The sequence below is a fragment of the Pseudoliparis swirei genome, chromosome 19, assembly GCF_029220125.1.
Source record: "Pseudoliparis swirei isolate HS2019 ecotype Mariana Trench chromosome 19, NWPU_hadal_v1, whole genome shotgun sequence".
Lineage (NCBI taxonomy): Eukaryota > Metazoa > Chordata > Actinopteri > Perciformes > Liparidae > Pseudoliparis > Pseudoliparis swirei.
The window spans coordinates 2,495,851-2,510,291 of NC_079406.1; the positions used below are offsets into that span (position 1 = coordinate 2,495,851).

Sequence of the window (14,441 nt, forward strand, 5' to 3'; positions counted from 1 at the left end):
CGGGCCTTGTGTTTGACACCTGTGGTCTAGACCTGTGATGTCAAACACAAGGCCCGCGGGCCGAATACGACCCTCCACGTCATTTTGTGTGGCCCCCTGACGGCTTGAAAGACATGATCCCCTTTTCTTGGAAGAAATCTCTGAAAAATATCCTGTGCTTTTATTTTGAAGGTTTCAAATGAAATGGATGTATGTGATTGTGACACGTTGCTAGCCGTCACCAGTAGGTTCTCCCTATAAGCATGAACGGAGTAGTCGGGGGGGATGTTTGGCAATATCTTTTATTCGTCTAGACCAAGACAGCGTCTCTGCTCAGCACTCCACCCCGTCTTCAGTCCATCCAGCTCCTTTAAAGACCAAGCCTCACAGATACACAAAACACAGTTTGTCATCAGCTGGACTAATTACCCATCAGACCAGCTGATGACAATCAGACACCGTTCCCTGAACCACACCCCCGCTCCACCCACTCTGCAGCCGAGCCTACACACTCCCCACTGCCACATACCTCCACCGCCCGACTTAGGCCGGGGCAACATCCGGCCTACCCTACCCCCTCCCCCATGAGAGCGGGAGAGGAAGTCCACGAAGTCGCCCACCATCTGTGTCCCGGCCTATGGATCACCTTGAAATTAAAAGGCTGTAAAGCCAGATACCACCGAGTGATTGAGCGTCGGGCTGATATCTTTCATGCGGTGGAGCCATTGAGCGGGCGTGGTCCGACCAGAGGGTGAATGAGTTCCCAGGAGGTAGTAGCGCGGGGAGTCGACCACCGGATGGCGAGGCACTCCTTCTCCACCGTGCTGTACCTGCCTCCCTCTCCGATAGCTTGCGGCTGATGTACAGCACGGGCGGTCAAACCCCTACCTGCTGGGACAAACGCCCCAGCCCTCTGTTCGGCGATCGGTCTGCAGAGTAAGGAGAGAAGTTAGGTGTGTGAAGGAGTGGTTCCCACAGAGAGCTTGCTTTACCTCCTCAAACGCCAACTGGCACCGCCCACTGGACGGATCTGAGGCACCTTTCGGGTCAGGTCAGTCATGGGGCTGGTCAGCTCCGCAAAGTTCGGGATGAACCGCCTGTAATAGCCCGCCAGCCCCAAAACTGCCTCACCTCTTTTTTAGTCTTGGGCCGGGCAGGCTGCGATGGCGGCGGTCTTGTCCACCTGAGGCCGCACCTGCCCGGCGCCCAAGTGGTACCCCAGATACCGTACTCCCTCCGTCCAACTGCACACTTCCCGGGTGGGCCGTAGCCCGCCTGCCTCAGGGACTCCAGCACCCGCCACCTGCTGCACATGCTCCGCCCAGGTGGTGCTGTGTATGATCACATCATCCAGGTAGGCGGTCAGATATGCAGCGGGCGGCACCCGGCCGCGCTGTCTCGGCGGACGCGCACCCCGGTCCATGAGGCGTTGAAAGGTGGCGGGGCCGCCGGGCCCAACAACCCAAAGGGAAGCGTGTGATTGGGTAAAACAAAACGAGAGGAGAGGGCTTTTTTTCCTTAGACTCTGGCGACAGAGGAATCTGCCAGTAGCCCTTGGTTAAATCCAGTGTCGTAAAGAAACACGCAGTGCCCAGTCGGTCCAGGAGCTCGTCGACCCGGGCCATTGGGTAAGCATCGAACCGTGACACCTCATTCACCCTGCGATAGTCCACGCAGAACCGTATAGACCCATCCTTCTTGACCACAAGAACAATGGGACTACACCAGGCACTGTGGGATTCTTCTATTACCCCCATCTCCAGCATTGCCGCTAATTCCCGCTGAACCACCTTTCTCTTGTGTTCAGGTAACCTGTAGGGTCGTAACCGCACTGTCACGCCCGGAGGAGTCTCAATCTCGTGCTCTATGAGGTTTGTGCGTCCTGGAAGGAGAGAAAACACATCAGCAAACTGCTTTTGCAACCGGGCAATGTCTGTTTTCTGGGTCCCGGAGAGACTGTCTTCACAAAGGAGCGAGGCCGGATTGGTGGATTTTGGGACCTCAGGCCCCAGCTCCTCTCTCTCAGATACCGAGGACACCAGAGAAACAGACTCCGCCTCCCTCCATGCTTTTAGGAGGTTGAGGTGGTAAATCTGTGTAGCTCCGCCCCTATCAGAACGCACCACCTCATAGTCAACATCCCCACTGTGCCGTGTGACCAAAGGGCCCTTGCCACTTGGCGAGGAGTTTAGAGCTGGAAGAAGGAAGCAATACAAGTACCTTCTCTCCCGGTGTGAATTGTCTCAGCCTGGCACCTCTGTTGTACAGCCGCTGCTGACGCTCCTGGGCCTGGAGCAAATTCTCACGTGACAGCTGACCCAGGGTGTGGAGCTTTGCTCGCAGGTCCAGGACGTGTTGGATCTCGTTTTTACTGGTGCTCGGCCCTCCTCCCAGTTTTCTTTAATGAGGTCGAGCACCCCCGTGGAGTCCTGCCGACGAACAAAAGTTCAAAGGGAGAAAATCCCGTGGAGGCCTGGGAACCTCCCGCATTGCAAACAACAGAGCGTCAAGCCATTTATCCCAATTACGTCATATCAATTAATAAATTTACGGATCATGGACTTCAAAGTCTTATTCAGACGCTCCACCAGACCGTCGGTCTGTGGGTGGTACACACTGGTCCGAATAGACTTGATGCCCAGTAACCCGTATAGTTCTCTCAGTGTTCTTGACATGAACTGGGTGCCCTGGTCCGTCAGAATCTCTTCGAGATTCGACTGGAGGGACCTGAAAAACAAGCGCGCCAACACTCTTTGCGCAGAAAATGCGCAGCGCCTTCCTCCGGGGTGTCGTGTTCGGCGTCACGATCGAGAAAGACACACAGCGATATCCGCGTGCACTGGTGAAATGGCCCGATGAGGTCCATCGCGATTCGCTCTAATGGAACGTCCATTAATGGCAGTGGGCGCAAAGGTGCCTCGAATGGCCGGGGTTTACCAATTGACAGTCCGGCAGGACGCACACAACGGGCGACATCCGCCCGGATGCCCGCCAATAGAATCGGGTCATTATCCGTCCAGAGTTTTATCATATCCCATGTGACCAGCCATCGGGTTATAGTGAGCCGCCTGGAAAACCATTTCCGGGCGGCTCTCACCAGCAACTGGGTGCTTTCCTGCCCTGTGTGAGTGTCACGGCTCACTCTGTACAGTCTGTCCCTGATCAATGTGAAGTGCGGATAGGTCTGCGCTGCGCCAGGGCGCCAGCTGACCATCAATTCGATCACTTGGTCAAAGGCTGAGCGTGAGTATCATCCCGAGACTGCTCGAGTGGAAAATCTTCCATGGAGTGAAACTCGGGGCCGAGGGAGTCTAGGGAGGGGCTCCCGTCCCCCCCCCCTCTGCAGTGTCGGACAACCTCGCGTCACCGCTGAGCACGGCACACACCGCATGACCCTGTCAGTCGTGAACGCACCCCCAGCCTTCCCCATTAACTTGCCAAAGCCCTTGCCAAAGCCAATCGGTTCCCAAGATTAAGGGTGCGTGCGGAGCTAACCGCAACCTTCACGTTATGCTTTTCCCCCGTCCCATCTAATCTCCACTGACACTATGGGATACTCGTCAGTGTCCCCATGCACTCACCTTGTCGTCACCCACAATAACTCCACCAATGCCCTGGTCGAAACCAGGCTCTGGTGGATCATCGACTGTGTACAGCGGAATCCACCATTGCCTGATGTATACCCCTGATTCTCTTGCACGCTGCATGTCGGTCGCCCCGGACCTGGGGAGGGTGTTGGAGAGCCGCAACCCGGATCGCCTGGCACACCCCCATCAGCGGACACACACAAGGGATGTGACCGGGCTGACTGCACCTCCAACACGCCTGCCCTGGTTTTGAGGACTACCTGTGGGTTGGGAAGGTGCCGCCGTTGCTGGGGCCTGTATGGAGTCGTCCGGTCTGGCGGGGCCAGTGAGCTGTCGCTGTCCACCTGCCCGCCGGGTGCACCGCTAGGTGATCCTCCGCCGCAATGGCGGCCTCCAGCGGCGTGGGGCGTGATACAGGACCCACTCTGCTGTTCCGGTCGGCAGCCCTCCACGAACTGCTCCATAACGACCTTCTCCACCGCCGCGCCGCCCCGAGTTCCCGGCTGTAGCCATCTGGTGGCGGCCTTCAGCGTTGCGCGCAGGCAAAAACCGTCCTGGGTCCCAGCGTTGCCTCCCGAACCTCCGCTGGTGGTCCTGCGAGTCAGTCCCAGCCGATCGATGACGCCGCACGCGCTGGTAATCGCCGCGCTGTCGGTGGAGGGTTTGGTGGAGCGCAGCTGTCCGGGCGGCGAGCGCCCAGGGCTCCTCCCTGCCTCTCTGCCTGGGCCAGGAGTTCCCGTTCGCCTCCCAAATTGCCTGGTCCCGCTGTATAGCTGCCATCCTCCAGCATCTGACCCAGCGCCATCAAAAGCTGGGTCGGTCGGAGTGTTGCTGGCTGCTCTCCATGTGCTTTAAAAATATATATATCTTTTTTTTCTTCCAAGAAAGGGCTTCACGTTTGGCTCCAGTGTGACACGTTGCTAGCCGTCACCAGTAGGTTCTCCCTATAAGCATCATGAACGGAGTAGTCGGGGGGGATGTTTGGCAATATCTTTTATTCGTCTAGACCAAGACAGCGTCTCTGCTCAGCACTCCACCCCGTCTTCAGTCCATCCAGCTCCTTTAAAGACCAAGCCTCACAGATACACAAAACACAGTTTGTCATCAGCTGGACTAATTACCCATCAGACCAGCTGATGACAATCAGACACCGTTCCCTGAACCACACCCCCGCTCCACCCACTCTGCAGCCGAGCCTACACACCCCCCACTGCCACAGTGATAATATTAGAGAAATGTTCTTATGTACAATATTTCTTCACAAAAAAACAACAACAATCAAATGCAAAGAGAGTTATTTCACGATACGTTTGAGTAGTTTATAAAGCGTTTCAGGTAACCGGCCCTTTAAGAGGCGGCCGTGACGCTGATGTGGCCCACGGTGAAAAGGAGTTGGACCTCCCTGCTCTAGACAGACTTCCTCATCCAGTGCGTCTCCACCTCGAGGCCTCTGCTTGGTAAAACTCCACCGCCGTATGGCCGCTCAGCATTTCAGCTCCATTTCAGAAACACCACCGACTCTCACTCCTGCTTCACGTCAGTCGCCACGCACGCAGGACTCTCTCCACACGAAGCCGATGTTTTCCCTCCATGATCACCGCCACCGCACGACTTCTCTCTCTCTCTACATCTGTCCCCCCGTCGGGTGTCTTTCCTAACGGCTCTCGTTTGTGTACGTTATCTCCAAGAAACCCAGTAAACCTGGCAGTGTTAAAACTGAACGAGCAGGGCCTACTGGACAAATTGAAAAACAAGTGGTGGTACGACAAGGGAGAGTGCGGCAGCGGGGGCGGGGACTCCAAGGTCAGAGCCAGTTTGATGAACCCTGCATGGTGACCCCCCCCCCAACCCCCAGGGCGGAGGGTCGTGGGGATAGGAGGGGAGGGGTAGCCGGCAGGCCTACGCTACACCACCGCTCCAGCAACACGTGATGTCCCCGCGGTGTGCGAAGGGTTAACAGAGTCAAAATGGGGATTGTAGGGGGGGGGAATCATCACAAAATGAATGTGGATGACTTCAAATTGATCCCTGGTGATTTACCTCTTACACCTGAGACGTCCGTGTTGCGCCCGGTGGAGGGTACGCGGCGTGCCGGCTACCCAAAGTGATATAGTAATACACATCCATTCCCTCAGGGAGCGAGCCAAGCAGAGATAGATGGAGTATTAACGCATATCACTTTGTGTCTAATGATGTTTGTGCTGTGCGTGCGTGGGTGTGTGTGAAAAGTGTATTTTTGTATCGTGCAGCGAGCTGAAGCATTGATGTATTTGCTGCTCTGTGTCTCTGAATGAACAACATAAAATAACATGGTGATATAATATGTTATTTATGTTATTATTCCCTCACGGTTCCGAAGAATCCCGGTAAACCTAGCGGTGTTGAAACTCAATGAGCAGGCCATCTTAGACAAACTGAAAAACAAATGGTGGTACGATAAAGGAGAGTGTGGCAGCAAGGACTCCGGAAGAAAGGTCAGTCTCCGACCCCCCCCGCCCCCCAAAACCTGTATCACCTCACAGCACACACCCCCCCACCCCCAAAAAAACCTGTATCACCTCACAGCACACCCTCACCCCCCCCCCGCCAGCACCCCCCAGCCCTGATCCTAGACCTGATCCTAGACCAGATCCCAAGCCCAGCCCTCTGCCTCCGATCAATATGTGGTGTGTTTTACAGAGTACCACCGTAGTGGCCCAAATATAAGACACATTTTTGCAACGCACTTTTTTGGGGAGGATAGAAGGATTTCAAATATGAGACATGCACCCCAAACAACATGTAGGCAGACGCTTTTAAAATGTTTTGCACATTGAAATAAAGACAAAAAAAATCAACACTCAATATTTTTAGAGAGGTAGCTTTAATGTACACGTTCGGATGAATTTGTTAATTAATTGAAAATGATGTTAAATTAATGCATCAATAGTAAAACAAACAAATTTACTCAAATCCCTTTTGACTGCAGCTTTTGAATTAACAGTTAGATTTTTTTAAAGTGATGATTTTATATATATATATATATATATTTATATATAAATATGTATGTATATATATATATACATAAACATTTGTATGTATATATATATGTATATATATATTTATATATATATATATAAATAAATATGTATATACTGTATATAAATATATATATATATACTTTTAAATATATAAATATATATATTCAACCAGGTCAAATTAACAGCAAACGGTGAAAGTCGTCAGCCAACCTCCGTTAGCTCTGTACTTTCTTCCTGCTGTAACGTTAGCATGAGGCGGCGGGGGAGAGAGCGTAGCTTCGGCTGAACGGCAGCCAATTAAAATGCTGGAGCATCGTGTAACTAACCGTGAGTACAGAATCGAGGAGCGGGGTCATAACGTCTCAGTAATATCCATTTTACAGCAATATCTGTCCGGGGGGGTTTGCTAACATTAGACGCCATAAAAAGCTAAAAACATGGTTGTATATTCGGGCCAGTACTCTGGTGCTGCTCTTGTGTCTATTCCCCCTCTGAGTTTGTGTTTTCAGAGATTTAATGTGTGAATAAATATTGTGTGGTGCATTAATGTTTATATATATATATATGGGCAATATAATATATACCAAAAATAGATGTCCCATACACACACAGCAGACGATCAAGTGCGCTGATAACCTCAAGATTTATGTATGTAGATTGAATATGAATCGGTCTGAAAAGCAATTTACGACTCCTTCCCAGAGAGAAATAATTAGAGAAAGAAACAAGAGAAAGATGGATGATGATTGAACTTTGAGTTTTGCATTCTGCCTCTTATGATAATCCAAAACTCTCCGTCTCTATCGCGTGTGCAGGTGTGGATGCGGACACCTGTCACTCTGCCACAGCAATATATATACTTGTTCTTCCTTTCCCCTCCGCTCAGATCTTTTTGATACTGGAGCACAGAAGCGTCAGACCGCGGGCCGTGAGGGCTGAGAGAGTCCAGGGAACGCAGCGCCTTTCACTTTAGGAGATTTACCCAGAATGCACTGCAGTCAGGAACATCTTTGCAATCCGCTCACATAACTTTAGATTAATTTTAAATCCGATACGATATGTTACGGTATGTTATGATATAATACGACTTTATACGACATTTTACAATATTTTACGATATGATACGATAGGATAAGATATGTTACAAAATGTTACGATATGTTACGATATAATACGACTTTATACAACATGTTACGATATTTTCCGATATGATACGATATGATACAATATGTTACAAAATGTTACGATATCATACGATATGTTACGATATAATACATGATACGAAATGTTACGATATGTTACGATATGTTACGATATGTTACAATATGATTGTAGAAAAACTATGAGCTCTCGTGCCAAATGCAGCTCCTTGTTTTCCACCTGCTGCTGTCATGACGTCTTTAAATCTCCGTCCAGGGAGCGTCCGCCATGAACATAAATTATTCCTAAATTCAGAAAGTACACTTTAAACTTTCCTGAAATTCTGGTTTATTAAATAAAACACGTGTGGCTCTCACCCTGAATGTGGGTGCTGCTTTATTATTTGCAGCACTATTTTTTTTTCATCTGCTTGAAAATCTCCCCAAGCTCCTCAAAACAACTCCAACTCTGCGACTCTCGACAGGCATTAGCTGTGAGGGACACTTCATTAGTGGCTGTTTCCATTGGTTGGTTTTAATGGGTTTTAAAACACACACACACACACACAAATACACACACACACACACACACACACACACAGAGAGACTATTTATTCCCAAACATTCGGCCTCTAGGACCAACACTAGGAACCTTGGTGAATACAGCTCCGGGGGATACGTGTAAATTAATTAAAATGTTTAAATTGTAAGATGTTTAATTAACTCTAAAGAGGTAGGAAAGTTGGAATACACTATTTCCCCTCAGTTCCCAGGAGGATATTAGAAGGAAATGGTTTGACAACTTGGTCGCGTTTGATGGATAAAACCTGCAAACTCCTCAGTCCTCCACAGCTCCTAGTTTGACGCACGTAAAAACCCAAATTTACATTCAACAATGCCACTGAATCTCGATATTGTTTGCCCAAAAATGCAGAATAAATGCATTTAAATAAAAATTTCGCCCTTGGGGTTAAAAAAAAGTATGCATTTTTTTTTTAAAGACCTGAATAAAAACCTTATTGTAAGAAGTAGAGACACAATAAAGTGAAAACCATCCTCACGGAACAAACAGCGTGCCGCGTGCCCTCAATCCCTCAATCAGATTCACATGAAATAGCGTCCTCATTACAGCGATTGTTCCATGAGAGCCCTTTAATGTTGACTGATTTAAGTCTCAATGAGCCCATTTAATTACACCCTATAAATAGACATGAATGTAAGAGCCATCAAGACAGAGAATAACGACCTATGAATGTGGAGCGATGTGAAACTAAAAAGATGTGCCGTTGTTGCATGAGTGCATGTGTTGACACACCTTACCTGTAAACCTCTGTTTGGGGTGACGTGAGGGTTTAACACAGGCTTTGTTGGGATGTTTAAACATGTGTGATTATTAGAAACTCTTGATCGTTATATTTGTTTCATTATGTCATGACTGTCTCACAAAGCAACTATAGGCTGACATTTGAATATATATATATATATATATATTAATATATATATATATATTAATATATATTAATAGATTAATATATATATATTAATATATATGTTAAATATATGTATATATATTAATATATATATATTAATATATACATCTATATCATATAATAGTTTGAATATATTTAATATGTATTTTTCTCTTATGAAGAAAGAAACTGAACATCGAACTATTTCATTTGTGTTGAGAATAGAACTGCAGAAATAGTATTAGTAAAATACTAAATAAATAACTTAATAAAGGCCCGTGACCAAAAATCCTTTTTAAAAATTATTATTAAAAAGGCTGATCACCGTTTGGTAAAACACACTTTTTAAGAGTATTATTTATATATTATTTAATTCTCTGTTCCTGCAAAGATGAAACATGAATTTGACATTTAACCAAAGCAAAGTTATAAGCAGCAGATTTTAATAAAGGCTTTTTAAAAGTACTCTGTACTTTTTAAAAGCCCTGTTTTTTATAGCCAGAGAGGAAGACACACATATATATATATTTATTTATATATATTTTTATATATATATACATATATTTATATATGTATATATATATATCCAAAATAATACCTCCGATGGATCAAAGTATCTTATTTACTGTGTGCTCTCTCTCTCTCATTGTAGCTTGATATGAGTATTTTGTCCCTCCTGGGACCCCGTAGGGATGCTGCTAGCATTACTCTCGCTACTGAAGAGCCAGAGTTGCTTCCAAAGTTATCCAGCTAACTTATATGAAACATTACTTTGTGAGACAGGCTTTGAGAAGTGTTTCATCGTTGATGTTTCATGTTTGTCCGGCGTCATTAATGTGTGTCTTGTCCTTTGAACTTTTATATACGTGTTCTTTACTTATTCTTTGTGAGACTAATGTAAACTGTGTGTGTGTGTGAGTGAGAGTGAGAGTGTGTGCGCGTGAGTGTTTGCATTTGATTGCCTGTTAGTACAACTTAATACGTGTGTGTGAGTGTGTGTGAGTGTGTGAGTGTGTGTGAGTATGTGTGTGTGAGTGTGTGTGTGTGAGTGAGAGTGTGCACGTGAGTGTTTGCATTTGATTCCCTGTTAGTACAACTTAATACGTGTGTGTACGTGTGTGTACGTGTGTGTGAGAGTGTGTGAGTGTGTGTGAGTATGTGTGTGAGTGTGTGTGTGTGCGAGTGAGAGTGTGTGTGCGTGAGTGTTTGCATTTGATTCCCTGTTAGTACAACTTAATACGTGTGTGTGTGTGTGTGTGTGTGTGTGTGTGTGTGTGTGAGTGTGTGTGCGTGTGTGTGTGAGTGTGTGTGTGTGAGTGTTTGCATTTGAATCCCTGTTAGTACAACTTAATACGTGTGTGTGTGTGTGTGTGTGAGTGTGTGTGTGTGTGTGTGTGTGTGTAGGTGTGTGTGTGTGTGTGTGTGTGTGTGTGTGTGTGTTTGCATTTGAATCCCTGTTAGTACAACTTAATATGTGTGTGTACGGGCAAGTGTGTGTGCCCTCAGTCTGTGGTCCTGTGTGTGTGTGTGTGTGTGTGTGTGTGCCCTCAGTCTGTGGTCCTGTGTGTGTGTGTGTGTGTGTGAAGCTGTGTTCTCGTCTCCACTATCGCTCCCTCACCGATCGACTCCCAGGACAAGACGAGCGCCCTGAGCCTCAGCAACGTGGCGGGCGTGTTCTACATCCTGATCGGCGGCCTGGGCCTCGCCATGCTGGTGGCGCTGGTGGAGTTCTGCTACAAGTCCCGGACCGAGTCGCGCCGAATGAAGGTGTCCACCGCGCGAGCCGCCGCCGCCTCCGCCGCTCAGGCCTTTCACTGCGCCGCCTTAGACGGCGGCGGCGGCGGCGGCGGCGGCGGCGCTAGCGCCCCCTACACAGAGCTGCAGAGCTACGGCCTGTACGCCAACAACACTGTTAAGATATAGAGCACAGCCACGGGGTAGGAAAACGACCACGCCGATGGTGATGATGATGATGATGATGATGATGTTGATGATGATGTCATCCGCCTCCTCACCCCCGCCCGCCCATCTAACCTCTCACGGCTTCCACCGCAGTGCCTCTCTGCCTCCAGCTGCTCCGCCTCCCGCCGTGTTGTTCAGCCACTTGATTCTAAAATTGCCCTCACGCCTGTTTCCTCGCCGTCTGGCGGCCGCGGGCGCCGCGGTTGTCACGGCAACAAGGCTAACGGGGTCGTTCCTCGTCGGGTTGTTTGCATGAAGCATCTGGAGCGTTAACCTTTCGGATGGAAACCCTTCGCGCCGCGTGTAAATGTGTCGGGTGAAATCTAAACACTTTACAATTTTACATGACATTTTTTTTATTGCGCTGCGGTTGTCACGGCGACAAGGCAAACGGGGTCGTTCCTTTCGCGGGTTTGTTAGCGTTTAGCATCTTTAGCGTTAACCTTTCAGACGGCAACCCTTTACGCGGTCAGATTGACTACGTGTCGATATAAATGTGTCGTATGAAATCTAAACACTTATATTTACACTTTTTCATAGCGCTGTCGTTGTCATAGCAACAAGGCTAAAAGGTCATTTCTTCGCGGGGTCGTTAGCTTATAGCATCTTTAGATGGTAACCCTTTACACTGCATTATATTCACTACACATGTTACATATACACATTAACATATAATATGATATAAATATCTCATTTTTAATGCTAGATCATTTAAATTCTAAACGCTTCGATTGTTAGCGCTGTCGTCATTTAACAGGTCATTTCTTCGCGGGGTTGTTAGCATATAGCATCTTTAGCGTTAACCTTCAGATGGCAACCCTTTACACTGTGTATAAATGTGTCATTTTTAACAGTAGATCCTATAAAATCTAAACACTGAGATTTACGTGACACTTTCTTTTACCGCTGTTGTCATGGTAACAAGACTAACAGGGTCCGTCCTTCACGGGGTTATTAGCACACAGCATCTTTAGCGTTAGCCTTTTAGATGGCAACCCTTTACACTGTTGTATTGACTTCATGTTCATATAAATGTGTCATTTTTAACGGTAGATAATATAAAATCTTAGATTTACATGACACTTTTTTAAATTCCAGTTCAGCCTGCACTCAAATCCCATTTCCACCGTCGTTAAAAATAATCTCGCATCGCACACATTCCACAGGTGTGAAGGCAATTTGAATTACAGTGGCACCTCTTACCTCCCTCTGTCGCTCCCCCTGCTCCTCCTCCTCCTCCTCCTCTTCCTCCTCTGTTTTTTTGCTGACTGTCTCGCAATCTCAGGGCCCATCGTGGTGCACATCCTTTATCTGTTCCCCGTCCGGCTCACATGTGTTCCATCTCTGCTTCCGCCGCCAGCGGTACACCTGTCGCGTGTGCACGGACCTGCAGTCCGGAGGTGTTGCTTGTGAATAAATATCGTAGCTTGTTAGGCGTCGAAATGAAAAAGCCTCTTCGTGTAAACGGCAACGAAAGAGAAAGAAGAAGAAGAAGAAGAAGAAGAAGCGAAGACGAGGAGGGGGCTCTTCCACGTGAATCGGTTCGACCGTGAGAAACATCCACGCCGTACCAATCAGAGGCCGGTGTTCATTCTCCGATGTCCCCGCAGCTGCAGCGCTCACCAGATACGCCCCAATTTAATCACCGGTAGAATACGGGACACACACACACACACACACACACACATGGTGATGTCGCCCAGTGGCTTTCATTGCTCCGGACTGGAGACCGGAGCTCTTGAGCCGATGAGTGAAGCGCCTCCCTTCTCACTGCCCTCGCTTCCCTCTGCTCCTCAAAGCGGAGCGTCCGTATCTCCCGGGCCGGGATCCGGAGGGGGGAAGCCAGCCGGCGCCCTGCGCCTCCTCCGGGCTCCTTCTGCTCGCCACGGTCACAGAGCGACGCCAACAGCTGCTCGTGAAGACGGAGAAGCTGCGTATCTCATCGCTGCTCTCCGACAGCGTGGCTAAAAGACGTTTTTTCTCCGACAGCGTGGCTAAAAGACGTTTTTTGTTTCATCTTGGCGCCGCTATAGCTCTCGACTTGTTTCTCTGCATGCGTGTGTGTCGGACTCCCAAAAACCCGCCGTGTAAACCGACCAGGACTCAACTTCCTGTTTTTTCTTCTTCTTCCCGACAGCAATCCATCAACGACGCCATGCGCTGCTCCACCCTGACCAGGATGAGCGGCAACGGGAGCGGCGGAGAGAACGGGCGAATCCTCGCCCACGACTTCCCCAAGACCGTCCAGACGCTGCCCTGCATGAGCCACGCCGCCAGCATGGGACTGGGAGCCTCCGGCATGTGACCGGCGTCACGTGACTGTGCTGGCGGCGGGGAAACAGGCAGGGCGGGGCCGAAGAAGAGCACCGATGAAGACTCTTAATGACCTCATGGCCGTCTGGTTTTGGCCTTCATCCTCCACCCCCCACCCCCCACCCCACCCTCCCGACTGGCTGTCGACGCGCCCGACTTGGAACAAGACTTTTAAAAAAACAAAAAACTACTGCCAAAACGCACTCTCGGAAAAAGAAGAAAAAAACGCTCACGTACGAACGAACGAACGTACGAAGAGACTCACTTCGGTTTTTTTGGGTTTTTTTTTTAAATACGTGGATGTTTGAAAAAGAGATATTGAAGAGAAAAAAAAGTGTGCTGCAATAAAAGAAGCCGTCAACAGGGGGCGTGTTTTTTCTTGTTTTTTTTCTACAGTGTTTATTTGTGTGAGAAAAAAAACTTTATTCGTCAGTGTGACGCCGTTCCGTGTGCAATACCTTCACTACCTTCTGCTCCCTAGATGCTTTTCTGATGTCTTTGCACAGATGTGGGCAAGAGGAGGACAAAGACTTCCCGCGACGGGGCCACGTTGCTTTTGGGAATCTCGTTCGCTCACATTTAAGCGCCATTTTTCGTTGTTGTTGGACGGACCAAGTGCTCTGCGTAGCATAGCCAGTTTTTATGATATCCTATATGATTGAGACTGATGTCAAAAGTAGTTTGATTTGATTTCATCCTCAGCTGAAGGTGACCAGGCCACAACAAAAACGTGCGTCGCTGCTTCACCTCGTTCAACGCGCCACGCCTCGGCCATTCTCACAGATACACGACACACACCTGACTATTTAACGATCGCAACAACAGATTCATGAATGAGAACAAAGGCCAAACACACCGACGCTTTGTTCCGTGGCGACGGAGTGACCTCTCACTGTATTCTGCTCTCGTGACATTCAGAGCGTATCCATTCATCTGTTTGCAGAGCTGAAGAAGAAATGATAGATCAGATGT

At 48.4% G+C, this 14,441-nt stretch overlaps 1 protein-coding gene across 1 annotated transcript in view; it reads left to right on the top strand.

Annotated features, from left to right (window-relative positions):
• gria1a (glutamate receptor, ionotropic, AMPA 1a) overlaps positions 1–13,835 on the top strand; it is a 75,360-nt gene extending 61,525 nt beyond the window's left edge. Inside the window, 6 exon segments of the mRNA XM_056439002.1 lie at positions 5,255–5,369; positions 10,827–10,961; positions 13,294–13,347; positions 13,349–13,385; positions 13,388–13,455; positions 13,457–13,835. Of these exon segments, the coding sequence (XP_056294977.1) occupies positions 5,255–5,369; positions 10,827–10,961; positions 13,294–13,347; positions 13,349–13,385; positions 13,388–13,455; positions 13,457–13,777 (730 nt within the window). The 3' untranslated portion in view covers positions 13,778–13,835.
• The last annotated feature ends 606 nt before the right edge of the window (positions 13,836–14,441 follow it).